The sequence below is a fragment of the Astatotilapia calliptera genome, chromosome 13, assembly GCF_964374335.1.
Source record: "Astatotilapia calliptera chromosome 13, fAstCal68.1, whole genome shotgun sequence".
NCBI lineage: Eukaryota > Metazoa > Chordata > Actinopteri > Cichliformes > Cichlidae > Astatotilapia > Astatotilapia calliptera.
Genome location: NC_137434.1, coordinates 18,433,645 through 18,449,456, shown reverse-complemented (window position 1 = coordinate 18,449,456; position 15,812 = coordinate 18,433,645). Strand labels below are relative to the sequence as shown.

At 38.8% G+C, this 15,812-nt stretch overlaps 1 protein-coding gene across 1 annotated transcript in view; it reads right to left on the bottom strand.

Moving 5' to 3' along the window:
* pcsk2 (proprotein convertase subtilisin/kexin type 2) overlaps positions 1 to 15,812 on the bottom strand; it is a 29,182-nt gene that overhangs the window by 2,189 nt on the left and 11,181 nt on the right. Inside the window, exons 6-11 of the mRNA XM_026189893.2 lie at positions 11,151 to 11,227; positions 10,121 to 10,209; positions 9,383 to 9,558; positions 6,099 to 6,314; positions 4,428 to 4,528; positions 2,868 to 3,095 (exon numbers count right to left, since the gene is read on the bottom strand). Coding sequence (XP_026045678.1) covers positions 2,868 to 3,095; positions 4,428 to 4,528; positions 6,099 to 6,314; positions 9,383 to 9,558; positions 10,121 to 10,209; positions 11,151 to 11,227 — 887 coding nt within the window. The remainder of the gene's footprint in view (positions 1 to 2,867; positions 3,096 to 4,427; positions 4,529 to 6,098; positions 6,315 to 9,382; positions 9,559 to 10,120; positions 10,210 to 11,150; positions 11,228 to 15,812) is intronic.

Here is a 15,812-nt window from a genome sequence, read left to right as displayed (position 1 = left end):
AACATTAGAAGTGTTATATGTAAAAAGCCCATACTGTAAAGAAGAAACACTTCTTTAAAAACATGTAGTTAATGTCTGGATGTACTACAACAGCTTTTCTTGGCATCTTCATTTTTAAAAGCATTATTCTTGGGGAGTTAACTCGTGATTTATTTTTTTATTACAGCGTGTGCATATGAACCTAAAAAGGGGATCTTGTATGCAGCAGCTGCATTGTGCCTATCAGTTAACATGCAAGAATAATTACAGCAGTCGGCCGTGGAGCAGGGACAGAGATGCCTCTGAAGGGCAGGACCAGTGGAGATTAAAAACAAACCTGCCACACAGCGTGGCACTGTGTTCCAGCTCCACTGATAATGAGAAGTTCTCCTCCAGCAAAGTAAGCTGCAGCGAGCCCGAGCAGCTATCAGATCAGTGCTGAGAGTGTGTTTGCTAGAATGGCGATGTTAGTGTTTATTGCTTTTCTCCGCTGATACAATATCATCAGAGGTGGGCTTGTTGTAATTATAGCTCTACCACAATAGAGGCAGCAAAAACCCTGCAGTGCTGCTTTGGAAACAGTGAACTGATGAAAAATATGGCACAGCCAGTATAGCTTTCAATACACCACTCAAAAGAAGAGAGAGGTTTCTTTTGGAGCTTCTTACCTATGAACATCACCCGCTACTCATTTTTCCCTGAGATATGAAAACCTTTTTCATCTCTGTGTAAAAAAATAGGTTATTTTTTGTTTGGGGGTTTTGTTTTGTTTTTTGCACTGGAAGCTTAAATATCCAGATAATAATGGCAGTGTAAAGTCACCAGCACTCTGTATAAGAGAGCAGGTTCTTTCCACCATTTGCATGTGGTCTCTCCAGGGATGCAATAAAAGCTGTACCATGCTCTTTTTTTTTTATCTGTCACTGAACTCAGGGGAGGGACACACAGACACACAGACACACAGACACACACAAGCACACAAAGGAACATTTTCACACCATGTTGTCGTGACTGAATCGTCTGTGAAGCTCTGATTAGAGACCGAAATAAGGTACTGTGGGTGTTGATGGTGGAAGAAAATACAAAGACGGACTGCATTCACTCAGCTTTTTATCTTCACCCACACACTGACACTTTCACAATACATGTTAAAGCATTACTTTAGGTCACACACATCTACACAAATGTACACCTCCGCCAGGATTGATGGCATTTCCAGGGAACTCCAAGCCTACTTGTGTTGCTCTAATTAGAGCAAATAAGAGGGATGGAGGAAACCACCAGGCATCGCACACTTAAGCTCAAAGCCTTACGATATGACAGATGAATGGATACCAGAACCCTTGTGACTGGTGCAGTGGTGGGGACAGGGGAATCAGAGGAAGGAATTAAGACAGAGATGGAGATTGGAAGCACAGTGAAGTGAAAGCAAGGCTGTAGATGGACAAAATACAGGGAAAGGTAATGTACTAATGTAGTGAGGATAAGACGAGAGGGAGGACGCATTAACTACAGCTGCATCTGTGAAATATGAGGGCAGAGACTGAAGCTGCCAGAGCTCGAACTGATGTAGTTAACATTATTTCATGTGAGAAATGCATCATGCTTAGAATGATATAGTCATTTTAAAGGAATCCCATCCAAAAAACTATATTGCCTCCTTCCCGCCAACTCCTGATGTAGCCACAACTTGATTACGCACTCAGACATATGACTCATAAAGGTTACTTGTAACAGGCATGCAGTTTTAAGCATGTTACATATTCCCTTCTGTGCTTTAGTAATTCTGTTGCTAAAGATGCTCCCCAGACATTTTGTAGACATAGATTTCTTGTGAGTGCACACTGGGAAACAACAATAGTAATGGTAACATTAGCAAATTAAAGGAAAACCAACAAAATTTTAAAGGTCTCGTGGAATCTCCTGGAGACAAGGACCAAAGCAGTTGTTTTAATGGTGGTGGAGTAGAACGTTACCTTAGACATCAGGTTAAAATCTCGCTTAGGTTGTGATATAGTTCACTGTGTACTTCATATTATTGCCATACTCAAACATTCAGTGACTGCTTGTATCCTATGGTTTGGAGTATTGACATCCTGGAAGAGACCACTCCCAGCAGAACAGAGGTGTTCCATCATAGGATAAATATAATTATCATCCATAGCAACTTTGTATTGATTTGTAGGAAAGCTTCGCACATATGACACATCTGGACCCAAACCATGCCAGCAGTTCCCCTACCCCTCACCCTCACGGCTTTAGAGAACCACCATATCACCTTTCTCCGTAGGCGATTGCAGGCTTTTCCTTTATTTTGTCCCCTATCTGTAGTTGTATTGACACAAAATCCTTCTGGTAAGTGCAGACTTCATGATGTGCACTCAGTCACTTCCCTTTAACAGATAAATTAGTCATCTGGTAAACTGAGCACATACGTTATTCTTCGCGATGAAGGTCAAACATCCCAGGGAAGTAAAATTAGCAAAACTGTCACTATCAATCAAAACAAGACAACACTAGACAAAATGCTCAAATCTATATGACCACTTTAGATGTTTAATTTAAGATGAAATTTAGAAATGTAATTCCTCCTCTACCAGGGTATTCAATGTTGATCTTTTAGAGGTTCAAGACCAGCAGAGACTGATGACCCAATCCAAACATTACAGCATCATGAAGTAGACACTCCCTTTGCAATGTTTTATTGAATTGGGCCATACTGGGATTACCCAGTAATTATTTGAGTGTGTCTTTTGCACTCAGCAGGGTTTCACTTTTAAACTTTTGGGTAAAAAAGCAGTTTGAGATCGTGGACTATACAGCGTACATATGTAATATGCAGCATTTGGGGCACAAGAAAATGCAGAATAAGTAGAAATGTGACTCACTGGACTTCCTGAATGGATCCAGCTACACAATGAAAACGCTCAGGCACAGTTTTCCATTCCTTTGCCATTTTCACCATGCCACCAGCATCCAGCACGCCATAGCCGAAAAGGTGATTGAACTCGAGTCCCACGCCATTCCTTCGCCACTGGTGAACTTCGTCATGGAGCTGGTTTCTCTTAGAAGTTAGGACTGACAGGTGCTGCATGTCTCTCCATGTCAGGTTAGGGCTGTGGATTGACAGTCATGAGTGCACATATGACAAAGGCAAGGGGGGAAAAAAAAGAGTGACAGAGAAGAGACAGCATTGTAGGTTAGCTGTGGTAGGGCTAACTAGAAAAACACGGAAAGCTTAGTTACAAGTAGTAAAAGCAAAAGAAAACAAATGTTACATTTGTAAACATTTCTGATTCGTGGGTTTGCTAAAATTAATTCAATTATCTAAAACATCATAGAGTCTATGCTTGGAGGCAGAAGGTTGCTTTTGTCTGTGTCTCCCTCCATTATATTGGCTGTGTGTAGTGACAGCTTTGTTCTGGCTGACTCACTGACTCCTGCTGCTGCACGATTCAAGTGTGTTTGGGCAGTAAAAAGGCTCGTGGGTTATTTGCTGCCGGACAGGGTGAGCATCCGCTCCTCCCAACAGCAACATCATTATTGTGTGTGCAAAGCAAACACCATTTCTTTACTCAACTTCACTATCTGGTGTTAGTTAAAGGCAAGAGAATCTTGTCACCCTTTAACGTGAGAAATGAAGCATCTGAGAAAAGGAAACGTCTCCCCTCGAGGATTATAGAAGCTGTAATTCTCCAGGTTTCATAATAATGTGTGGGTGGGTTTGCTTAAGTGTAAATGTTTTCAATTACTTTCTGATCCACAAGGATCCTTTTCTTTAGAACTAATGAAACTCATAAAGTGAATTCTATCTTGTAATGGAGTGTAAATGGCATGATTGACAGATTTAGTATGACACATCAAGAATGGAATCCATAGATTGCAAAGATTAGCCTCCAGACAGAAATATTTTCAGCAAGCTAAGATAATAAGTGTTGTTTTATTTGTTTGGTTTTTTTGGTATCATCTGACATATATGGGAAAGTACTGAGACCTCTTAAAAGAAAATGAACTGAATTTCTTTTAGCCTTGCACTAAGGTATAAAGAGCATTGATCCAGGGTTATTTGTGCCGTTGGTACAAACATACATTGAGTCTGTGCTCTGTGGGCGTTAGAGTGAGTGCAGTTTTTCCTTTTCACAGTTGTGATAAATAAGCAACTCTGTGAAAAGTGGAGAGATAATTTGTGCTCTCAAGGAGTTTAGATGCACACAGACAGAGGACGTTAAAGCCATTACTTCAGAAATACACAAAAGCTCGAGGTTGTACTTAAAAACAAACTGAAGATTGTCCAGATCTAATGGTTAAAATTATACCTTGTGATTATCACTTTCTCCAGCAGAGTGAAGTTGAATAAGGAAACCTAATTATGTTTTTATACAGACAGTCTGTCTAAATCAATAATCGCAATTATTATAGCACTTTGAAAGGACCAGTAGAGTACATACTTAGCCTCAAGAGCCAGAGCAAAGACACCAGCTGCCTCTGGCGCTGCTGCTGAGGTTCCCGAGTGACGCAGTGTGCAGTTCCCGTACAGATCTGTAGTAGCCTAAAATAATCACAAAAAGGCAACTTTATACGTAGAATCAATCAACATTTTTTATTGTTTAAATTTGTTTTTAGAAGGCACTCTTCAAGTACAAGTGAAAAAATTATATATATCAAAGTAATTTTAATCTTTATTTTGTGTAGTTGATTTTGCCATTGTTGCAAATATGCAAAAAGATGTAACGTTATAATCAAAATTTCATTATAGTAAGTCAGTAATATGTTATAACAATTGTTGTATTAAATCAGATAACTCAATATGCATAAAGAAAATCCAATATTTCTTCATATACGGTACAGAATTTCTTTAAAGGACTTTGTGAAATACAAATAAATGTTGTGGACACGGGGAACAAGGACAAAAAAATTGTATGAAATAACAGTGATTTTGTCTGAAATAGACACAGTTGTGCATGTGCTTAGCAAGACGTCTGAAAGCCACAACTCCAGACCTGTTACTGAGCCATTACGAAATTTAAAAAGCAAACGTCAAGCCAAAAATGGGAAAAATTACAACGGCTGGTCTCCTCGGTTCCCACTTACAGAGTGACACGTGATGCAAGCCATGGGCAAACATGCTGTTGTCCTATTTGGAACCATATTGCTCGCATCAAATTAAAAACAAGCACAAAGTTTTAAAAGAATATATACATTCATGCATTCAATTTTTTGCACTTGACATGTTGTATTTATACTATTTTCAATGAAATCCTTTATTTAACGTGTTTTCATTGTCTTTGCATATATTATAATTATGTTAGTGAGAGTGCACAAGATACAAAACAACCTTTTTATTATGTTTCTGCACAAATATGAAAAGACATAGAGAGATGTGCATGACCAGGGTGCTTTGGCTGAATAGCTGTGCACACACATTGAGAAAATGTTTATGTCTCTGGATAAACAGTGATTTCAATTTTAATTTGTGCTTAATTAGAAATGATAACAGACTGACATTAATTAGAGGGGAAACCCTTGGGAAGATCCATGACTTTGTCAACAGCCAAAGGTGATTTGCATAATCGCTTATGCTGCCTTTGCATGCTTCATTCACAAGCATGTTATATAGGATGTTGATCAATTTATGTGCATACGAAGACAGAAGAGCAATTATTATTATATATTATTATCCTGGGATTATCCTAAAACAACCCAAGATGTCATGTATTTGTTCTTCACGTAAATGTGCAGATAGGCTTGAGCCAGCTGTACTTACACACACTCACACAAACACACAGACATCCATTATGCAATTAAATGCTGGGCTGTACGTCACAATGAGGAGCAATCCTTCCATCAGAAACTGACAGCTTCATAAGTTACATTCATAGTATCTTCTGACTGCAGGGCGAATTGAAAAGCTATTTACAGTTCCATCTATGAATCAGAAGAGCCATCGTTTAAAGGCATTTAACATCACAAACAAGCCTTGAGTCATCTTTGAATGGAAAAAGATCAGGGACCCTGAACTATCAAAACATTTGATAGACATTACGGCAAACATTTGAGGTTGTTTCTTCTTTCAGAACTGTGTTGCACACTGAGATCAAATAAAACACAAGCACACTCACCACTCCAGCCTCTGGGTTCCTCTTCCGTCCATTACTGAATGTAGATGCCAGGGTGGATGAGCAGCTCTCGTCATACAGAGCAGTGCGCCCATCGTTGATGGCAGAGTTGATGGAGATTGTCCACATACTTGAGGCATAACCATCGCAGTTACAGTCATCATAGCTACCACCATCTCCTGAGGCCCAGACATAGATGCTGCCTTTCCCTCCGCGCCCCTAAAACAACATTATCATCATGATCCCAGTGAAATGAAAGTGTGTCACAGTTCTTGTCTTTTTCGCTGGAATTCATTTGGGTGAAATGAAAATTGGAAATCTGAGAGTTTATGATGCATATCAATGCGTGATACTTTGCTTAGAACTTTAAATGATTGAATAACAGGACTCCTGTGTATATTTCTCAATTACTCACTGACAACAGGCCAGTCAGACCTCCCTTGTCACAGGTGGTGGTTTCCTATTTGGAATCATTTCTTTTAGTCACTTCGGGCATGCTCTTTAGAAGAAACTGCTTAATCACCCACTGCCCACTGAAAGCTGGCAAAACTCTGCTGTCTTTTGGCAGGTGTTTTTTTTTAAATTTGTTTAATTATTTGTCTTCTTTATTATTTCGTGAAGTAGAAAGAAGGATCTGGGGAAAACTGGCAGGGAGTCAATGAACAATCTTACATTATTAAAGGATCGACACAGAGGATAGCATTTAAGCAAAACACATAAACTCCACTGGCCCACGCTGTCCAGCCCACTGGTATTAAAATAAATTGATTTCTAGAGCTAAATAAATTTTATTGTGATATTCTGTGCCTGTAAGCATGCAAAGCAGGCAGATCTCATCAGAAGGTCGTAATATTAAAAAAGACACAATGCTATTGATGAAAAACTTTGTGATTGCACAAATGATAGCAACAAGAAAAAAGAAAGCACTCAAAAGAATTCAGTGAAATTTCTATTGTGTACCAGAACTGGCAACTCACACAGGCACACAAGCCTGTTTTGTCCTGTCTCTTATTTTTCCATTACAGCATGTAAATTGGCATTGCTACAGTCGAGGAAGGTAAAATGACAGCATTTTTTTGTCTTTTTTTCTACACCTCATTCTGCAAATTTAAACACAGTAAAATGACATCTTTGTTACCGATAGAGTGCCTTGAAACATGAAACAACTGACTGTGGCTCCACGCAGAGAGCATCCTCCTCACCAAATGCTGCACCTGTTCTACAAAAGGCCGACCATTTCCCCACAGAACAAAGGATCAAGTGGAGGAGGAGTGCCATGTCCTACCTTTCATGATGCTTATTTATCTCTTTTTATTTGAAATGCAAAAAGAGGTTTGAGTGTTGTTGAGCACACCTATGTGCTTTAGGCCTTCTGCAATCTGTCTCCTGCACTATCCAAACAAAGTGCTTTCATTTGGAACAGCACCCAGTGTATTTAATTCCATTAAAGCCATGCTGCCTTATTCAGCTGTTAATATGAAATAATGTGCTTCTTAATTTTAAATGTTTCCCTTTGTGCACAATGCACATCATGTTCGGCCTACACAATAGCTTACATAAGTGATCATTAGAATCTAAGTGGCAGATCGCAGAGTGGCTGCTTGATTAGTTGTGTTTACATGATCAGACATTACAGTGAGCTTTGCTCCCGCTCACCTACCCTGCCTACGACAGGGTCATTTCAGACCAACCCACACCTGGCTACATGATGATTAATCAGGCAAGCAACTGGCAGTGGCACTACTAGCATGACAGCTGTGTGAGTGTTTGTGTGTGTGTTTGGTCCAGCCACTGCTGATGTTGTCTGGCCCTAAATTGAAAAATTATTTATTTTCAAGGTCAGAGTAATGGTTAGTAGTAGATGTTAGGTTAGAGTAAGTCTCTAGGAAGTGAATATGGAGTGTGTTCATGCATGCTCAGTCATCCAGTAAGGAAATCCCAGAAAGGTGATTATGTTTAACTGGAGAAAGGCATCCTGGACAGGGAGGAATGCTGGTTTGAGTCAAGGAGGGAAGACCATCCCTTTAGGGGGCCGAAGGGTTCATCTTTCACCATCTTCCAATGCTTTGATTGCAGCCATTCCCCAACTTTGTGTGAATGGTACTCATGGCCACTGATCAATGGTCGTTGACAGTTTGTATATTAATAATCAGGAAACTGACCACACGGCCCATTGTTAGTCAGTGGTCTTAGTTTCAGTCACTATGCAAATGTGCTGTTCATAAGGGTTGGAGAAATCTGCAGTCAGCTGAGACTGAAGAAGTCACTTGGATGAGTGAAAAAATCTACACTGATCTACACTGGCTGTAGTTCAGCATCAGTGTACTGTAGAGCGCATGGTACCCTGAAGGTATCACCTTTTCATCTTTGCGTTAGTATAGTAGTTACTTGTGCCTCACCATCCGCAAAGAGTAATTTGGCTCATGAGCATCACTCAAGCAAAACATGACAAAGAGTGTGAGGCCTCTATGAGTCTGCATTGTAATCTACATGCTTTAAGCTTTGCTAAAATGCTCATAAGTACAATGCTGTCATATTAAAGTTGAGCGATAGATTGTCCACAGTTGCACTTGTTTAACTACATTTGCCTACATTTGATAATTGGCACAAAACACAAAGTATATTTGAGAGTAATTGGAATTGTTACGTACATGCAAATGCTTTGACTTTGACTAAAACTAGATTAAAAACTAAACGCTAAACATTTTAATTAATGGAAATAAAATAAATATTAAACTTAAAAACAGAAATAAGTGCACTCACAAATCTGAGATAAAACAAAAACAAATCATACAGCATTTTGTTGAACAAGGTGTGTATTGAGTCTTTAGACTACCTACATGATAGTGAGTCAATTAAAGGTAATTAAATATATTTGTATTCTAATGTCTCTTATGAACATGTAAAACATAAGCACCTGACAAATCACCTCATTCTAGAAGAATAGTAATAAAAAAGAAAATGTAATAAAACTAAACACAATAAAAAGAATATGAAATCATACTCTAGAAACTAATTGAAACATTAAATTAAAAACAAAATGAAAAGAAAATCTTATGGTAACCACAACCCATTTACAGTTTTGAACAGGTGACTTTACTCAATTTCTCAAAACCCTACAGCTGGTGTAATAAAAGACCCTGTGTACTTGTTAGTGCCACTTCAAGGGTGAGTAAAACCTTCACAGGGGGCGGCACTAAAAAAATGAAGATTTCATTCAAGAGATTTAAAGATAAATTTCCATCACAGGTTAAAGCTCACAGCACAAGGTGAAGGTGCGCCTTTACCTTGTTCACGCCGTCTGCCATAGCCTGCAATGTGAGCTCTCTGGGTCCATCCACTGTCTTGCCATCATCAGTTGGTCCCCAGCTAGCACTGTAGATGTCAATAATCTGGGGCATGTGACTGATGGATGATGCCTCAATGATGTCAGTCATAAATGGCTGGTCCAGCATTCTGATACCTGAAAGAGTAAAAGTCTGACTCCAGTTTTGTGGTACAAACAGATGCCGTCAAGTTGATACCAAAAAGTAAGTATAAGTTACTAATTTACTTGCTAATTAAAGAAAGCATAGGTTTTGCATATCCATAGTGTGCAAAAAGTATGATGCATTCATGCATGTAAACCCTAAACAATGTTTAAAGCAAATCTTTATGTTAGCTTTGTAGCAGAACATAAATCAAGCTGTCAGTACTGATTTTCTTATTTCTAGTTTGTTACTCAAAAAGCGAAAAAATCAAAATCAAAATCAAAATGAAACAAAAACTGGACTCTTGTCCTGTTTTTCAGTTGAATCTAAATCTTCCTACTTCTGTGAGTAGAGAAATACCATTTTAACATGTTTCAGCAATGTAACTCTACTCTTCCATAATGCCCTACAGTATATTTTATAGGTGAAGCATTTAGTATCTCCCTTGCTGAATCACCCTCCCAGCTTTCACCACATCACCATCATCGTGTTTAACATTGCTGTCCCCTCATTGTTATTCCTCTGTTGAAACTGCAAGCTTATTATAACACACACCTGCCACCTTGGAGTTATAGGCGACTCCCACACCACAGATGTTGTTGTTGGCTGCCGCAGAAACCTCTCCAGCACATCTTGTGCCGTGACTTGTGACAGCGGAAAGCAAAGAAAGCGCTTAAAATGATTTGCATTCATTTACATACATTTGAAAATGATATATTGTGGTTTAGGTCTGAGCTAAGCATTCACACATTCATTGTACCCCTTGTCATTGTTGCCTTTGTGTGTGTCTAGAATGAGGATATTGATAACAGCATGGGTAGATTTAGCCATAAATCTATTATAATTAACAGAATGGATCTGCCTGAGGAAAAGCAACATTTCCATCCATTTTCAGAGCATTTATATGAGTCTGAGTACGACTGCACATATCAGCGTTTTGTGTTCGTCATGTGATGCGTGTCTATGTCTCCATCCCGTTACTCCCCACAGGGACACTGCAGTCAACCCTTCTTTCCCAGCATGCTTTGCTACAGACAGGCAGCTATTTATAACAACCAGCCGATTAACCAGCAAGTATTGCCCGGCAGTCAGCAACTGCTTCAGTACCAGACCCAAATACCCACTTCTCTATGTAACAGACACTTGCACATATGTAGATATAGCTGAGCAGATGGAGGTACAGAAGGAGAGATAGAGAAAGAATATAGTTCTCTTTGCTCCTTTGCTCCATATGTGTTGTAGTGGTAGTGGATCCCCTGGTGTGATTGGGAGGCAGATAAGACGTTATCAGACAGAAGGTCACCACCATGAACACTTGTCCCTGAGAGGAGACTAGACTTGTGGTTGTCCGCCTTTATCCACCTTATCTCCTCCAAGTGAGAAGCTAAAAATAGCCATTGTGTTTTCTATTCTCTTGTGTTGGACAACAGCTCTGTTTATACCACACCATTATGTCTTAATGGAACTATGTGGAGAGAAAATCAATAGAAGAGAGCTGCCAGACTCTAGGGAGAGCACACACGTGCACACAAAAACACACTGAGTATGTGTATATAGAAATAGGCAATGTCTGGGCGAGCTTTACCTGTTAAACCAGTCATCTGTGTAGCGCGGAAATGGGAACGGGTCATTGCTGCTGAAGTCATAGCTGGCATCGGCATTCTGAAAGGACCGAATGGATGCATTTACGAAAACAACATAGAGACAGAAAAACAGCAGGAGAGACGACAGGGCAGAGCATTTCACAGTCAAGTGCTGACCTTATCACAGTCTGTTCTGTCATCCTTATGCACCGGTCAGGGGTGATTTTGAATTCTAAGCTTGCTAGTGCGGAAGCTAATCAGGTAAATCTAGCCACCCAACCTGCAGCTCAGGGAAGATTTAGGCATTTTTAGAAATGTTTTCATTCACTTTTTTTTGCCAAAACTACAGCATGAAGCAGCAGTGAAGGCAGGCTACATCTAGTCTGATATTGTTTTTGTTAAAAAACAAAACAAAACAAAAAAAACAATTTCTTTGCACATTCCTTTATATGTTGCATGGAAAATGGAAAATAGGTGAAGTAGTCTTTTGGAGCATTTGCAATCATACATGAAAACAGAATATATAAGACAATAGTCATTATTTGGTCTGACCACCTTTATTTACACAGCTTGAACTCTCTTAGGTTTTCTGGGAATTCTTTAAAGTTGTCTTCAGAAATAACTCTCTGAGTTTCTTGAAGGGCATTCAAAGCTTTTCTTTTTGTGTTGGTTGAGTTTTCCTCCATTGCGTGTCAAGATGATCACACTGCTACAATGCTGAGGTCCAGGCTCTGGGGAGGCCAGTCCATGAATGATAGTGTCCATTATGTGTTTTTCTATCTTTTATGCTTTTATATTTGACCTCATTGCCATGCTGAACAATGCAGTCATTGCCAATTAGAGTATTTCCAGACATGCTACAGCATGGTGTGTTGGACCAAAATACTTTTCCGTGATCATAATTTCCACAATTGTGAAAAGATTTCCAACACCAGTGCCTGAAATGCCACCTTAAACTATACCAGACCCACCACTATGTTTCACAGATGACTTCAACTCTCACTGTTTTACCTGACCTCTTTCATACATACTGATATTTGAATCAAAGATGGATTTATCATTCAGTTCATACCTGCCAGTTCTTGTGTAATTTGGCATACCTCAACCTGTTTCCCTACCTGAAGAATGACTCAGTCCTTGACAGCCACACTTTTATTGAGATCATTTCTGTTAAGACTTCAGAAAAAAGTCGATGAATCAACTGAAATGACAGATGCATCTCTCAGGTCTTCTGGCAGGTCTTTTGTTTGTTTTCCTATTTTTGAGTACATGACTTTCAAATACTGTTCAACTGTAGTAGTTTTTTAAGCCTAGTACTTCCTCTTTTGTCCTCCGCTTGTCCAGTTTCTTCAATTCTTCTTAAGGACACACTGCACACTATGCCAAGACTTGCCTAGGTTTTCATTTAATAGCTATTTTTTTTCACCTTACTGAAAAAAAAATATTTCATGCAAGTCAAACTGTGTTATCTTTGACATTTTTCACAGATTCAGCTAAGAAAATTGGAACAAATTGGTTCTTTGCCAAGTTGTCACCATAGAACAAATGTTATCTAGACAATACTGATTCATCCTTTAAGATATATGCCTTTTTATGTTTGAAAGATTGATAGGTCAGTGCTAAGTGGCTAAAACAAATAAACAAAAAAAAAACAATTCCTCTGAAATTAAAAAGATAAGACTCAGTAAAGAAGCAGTCAATGTCCAAAGAAAAACACTGAAAGACCTTTAGAAAGCCTGGAGAATTGTTGGCCTAGATCACTTTAAAAAGTCTGGCCTGGTTCTTTGGAAGCAAAATATAAAGAAATGAGTGGCGGCTCGAGACTTTTGCACAATACCTTAGAGCAGCATAGAAAAGCTTACATCAGCATTGAACATTATTGTCTAACCTTCATAAAGACATGATTTATTGTAGTGCAGAATTGTATTCGACTGTATTAGATTTAGCTAGCTTATCCTAATAAACTTACAGTATGGTTTATACATTAAAACTCATTTGAACACCTTCATGCAACACTTAACTACCAATATTTAATCTGCGGCAATACTAAAGTAATGTGTGGTCACAGTGGGGATTTCAAACTGAGAAAGTAATGGCCAAATCACTGCCAACATTTAATTCCACATGGCCAAAAGTAATATGATCAGAGCAAACAGCAACAGAAAAGCAAGAGAAAGAAAATGCAGGAGACAGACACACATCCGCTGACAGATAGTAACCCAGTCAACAGAATTATCAGAATAACCATGTCTGGAAGATATTCACACACAGTAAGACATCCTCGGGTAAACACTACACTTGTTCTTACTTTAATACAAAATGACCTATTGACTTATTGCAGCAGGTGAAGTCTCTCCTTTACTTGTCACTCTTGTCACTTGGAGTGCATCCTGTTTTGAGCTGTGTATTTAGTCCCTATAACATGCCGCTTTGTGTGGTCACGGAGAAAACACAGCACTGTTCATTAGCTACAGACCCAAATACATCAGATCATTCTTGGAGGCTGTTTCCATGCTGCAGATTGTGAGCTGTGTAGGCTGGCATTTGGAGGAGATGACTCAGTCAGCAACAATGGAAGAAGAAAAACGACAATAGCTTAGTGACCCAATGGAGAAACACTGTAATTATCACAATGTGGAGCAGACAACTAGAGGACAGTACAAATACTTAGAGCCACTAGGGTTACGTGATGGAGATCACTTCATAACTATGTAATTGTTTAAAGAGACGGGGTAATAAACAGAAAGGTGAAAGTTACCTAAAGTATTTGTGACATTTGGTTTCCTCTTTTCGTGCTCTAAGTAGGTATGATGCCACACAAAAATTACATATAACATATGGCTCAACAAAAGCAAAGTTAGAAATCTAAAGTTTTGTCTTTAAATGTTAATACTCAGAGCAGAAACATTTGAAACTAGAACATGCCGTTCCCTAATAGATTTTGAGTCCACGTCAGACGCAGAAGTGTGTCCTTGTTGTCTTTTATTAAATGAAGTGAAAAGTCCTGAGCCCTAGTAATAAATGACACCAAGCCTGTCGATGAATGACTTTCTGTGCTTCTCAAGCTCTTCTTCTGCTATCAATCAGGCTCTACGCTTTCTCTGCTGTCCTGTGCACAGCAACAGTCGGAATAATGGATTCTGCCGAGCCTCAGCCTCGTCAGCTTTCCCCAGCAACCACTAGCTGTTCACTGTCACATGAGCTTATGGTACTTAAGTGAACAATGAAGCAAACTTGTCATCCATCCATGCTCATGTGGTAGTGAGGCAAGTATTTTTTTTTTCTAGAGTCAGCTATAGTAAGAATTAGATCACACGAGTTAACAGCTCATTCACTCAGTTGACAGCTGCAAAGTAAGGTTGTGCAACTGTACAACTGTACAACTTCGTTTACTCCATATTTCTGTCAGCTTTTTGGCTTATCGGGCCAAAAGGAGAAGATGTATCCGGACAGGGCTCTTGCCACATTTACACTAAGCCTTTTTAAGATATCCTGTCAAAGAGATATTTCACCTTTAAATTTTACTATGGCTTTATTTAAACACTACTTTTAACTTTTTAACCTGAAGTGGTAAAAGTACTGAAAATACTGAAAACATTTAAGAAGAGCTTAAAGATGTTAATCTAACCCTCTCCTTATTTTACAAATCATGTTGTTTTGTCCGGCCCAACATGGGAATGACTGGACCAAGTCAGTGTAATACGACATATTAGTGGGACCCCTGAGAAATTGCTCTAAGTAGTTAAAATTTGTTTTATTTCCTGAGGTATGTTGGTGATGAAGGGGGAAACTCAGACAAAACTTTCTTATGTATCTCTCCCAGAACCATTTATCATGTTATCAGGACAGATTTCAACAGGCCACTAGTGCTGATAAGCAAATTTATAATGTAGGAAAGTTAATGCACGATTTCTTGGAAGCCCTTGGCAAAACACTTTAACTATAGTACAAGGTCCCAACCAATTTCAGGGAGTTTACACTGCCTATTCTCAGTTTTAGTGGACATAATCTTAGGCCACATAATTCCCTTTAAAATCTTTTAAAAAGTCTTTGTGAAGACATCTCTCCATTACAGAAAACAACATGACATTCCTCAGAAAGGACCTAAAACTCAATATTACAACCTTTCACAAAGTTCAATTTAAAAGAGAAAAGACAAATGTTATATCCTCTAAAGCGAATAACAAATAACACCATTGATCAAGTTGCATGCACTTGTCTCAGAACTATGGCCCCTATAAATAAGCAGTCTCTTTCTTGTGCCATATCGCTCATGCAACTTTTGACTAAAAAAAAAAGAAAGAAAATTGCTCTGACAACCATACACAGCAATCTGTAGTGGTCACTGAAATCAGCCAGTAATTACATTTTCATTTAATAAAAATCTAGAATATGTCCATGAATCAGCACAGTTTGAAATCCGCTCACATTTCAACCCTTATGTCTCAAAATACTATTAGTGTCTTAATCTGTTTACAGTCTTATGCAGATTTCAACCTTTTTGGTGCTAAGGTCACACCCCTAGAAACACCATAATAATTGTAAATAATTAAATTATCCTTAAATGTTATCAAACACAAAAGTTAGAGATCTCATACATGGCATATCTTTGCATATCTGATAATTTAGCGATACATGAAAACATTTGCAAGAGTGTACGCACA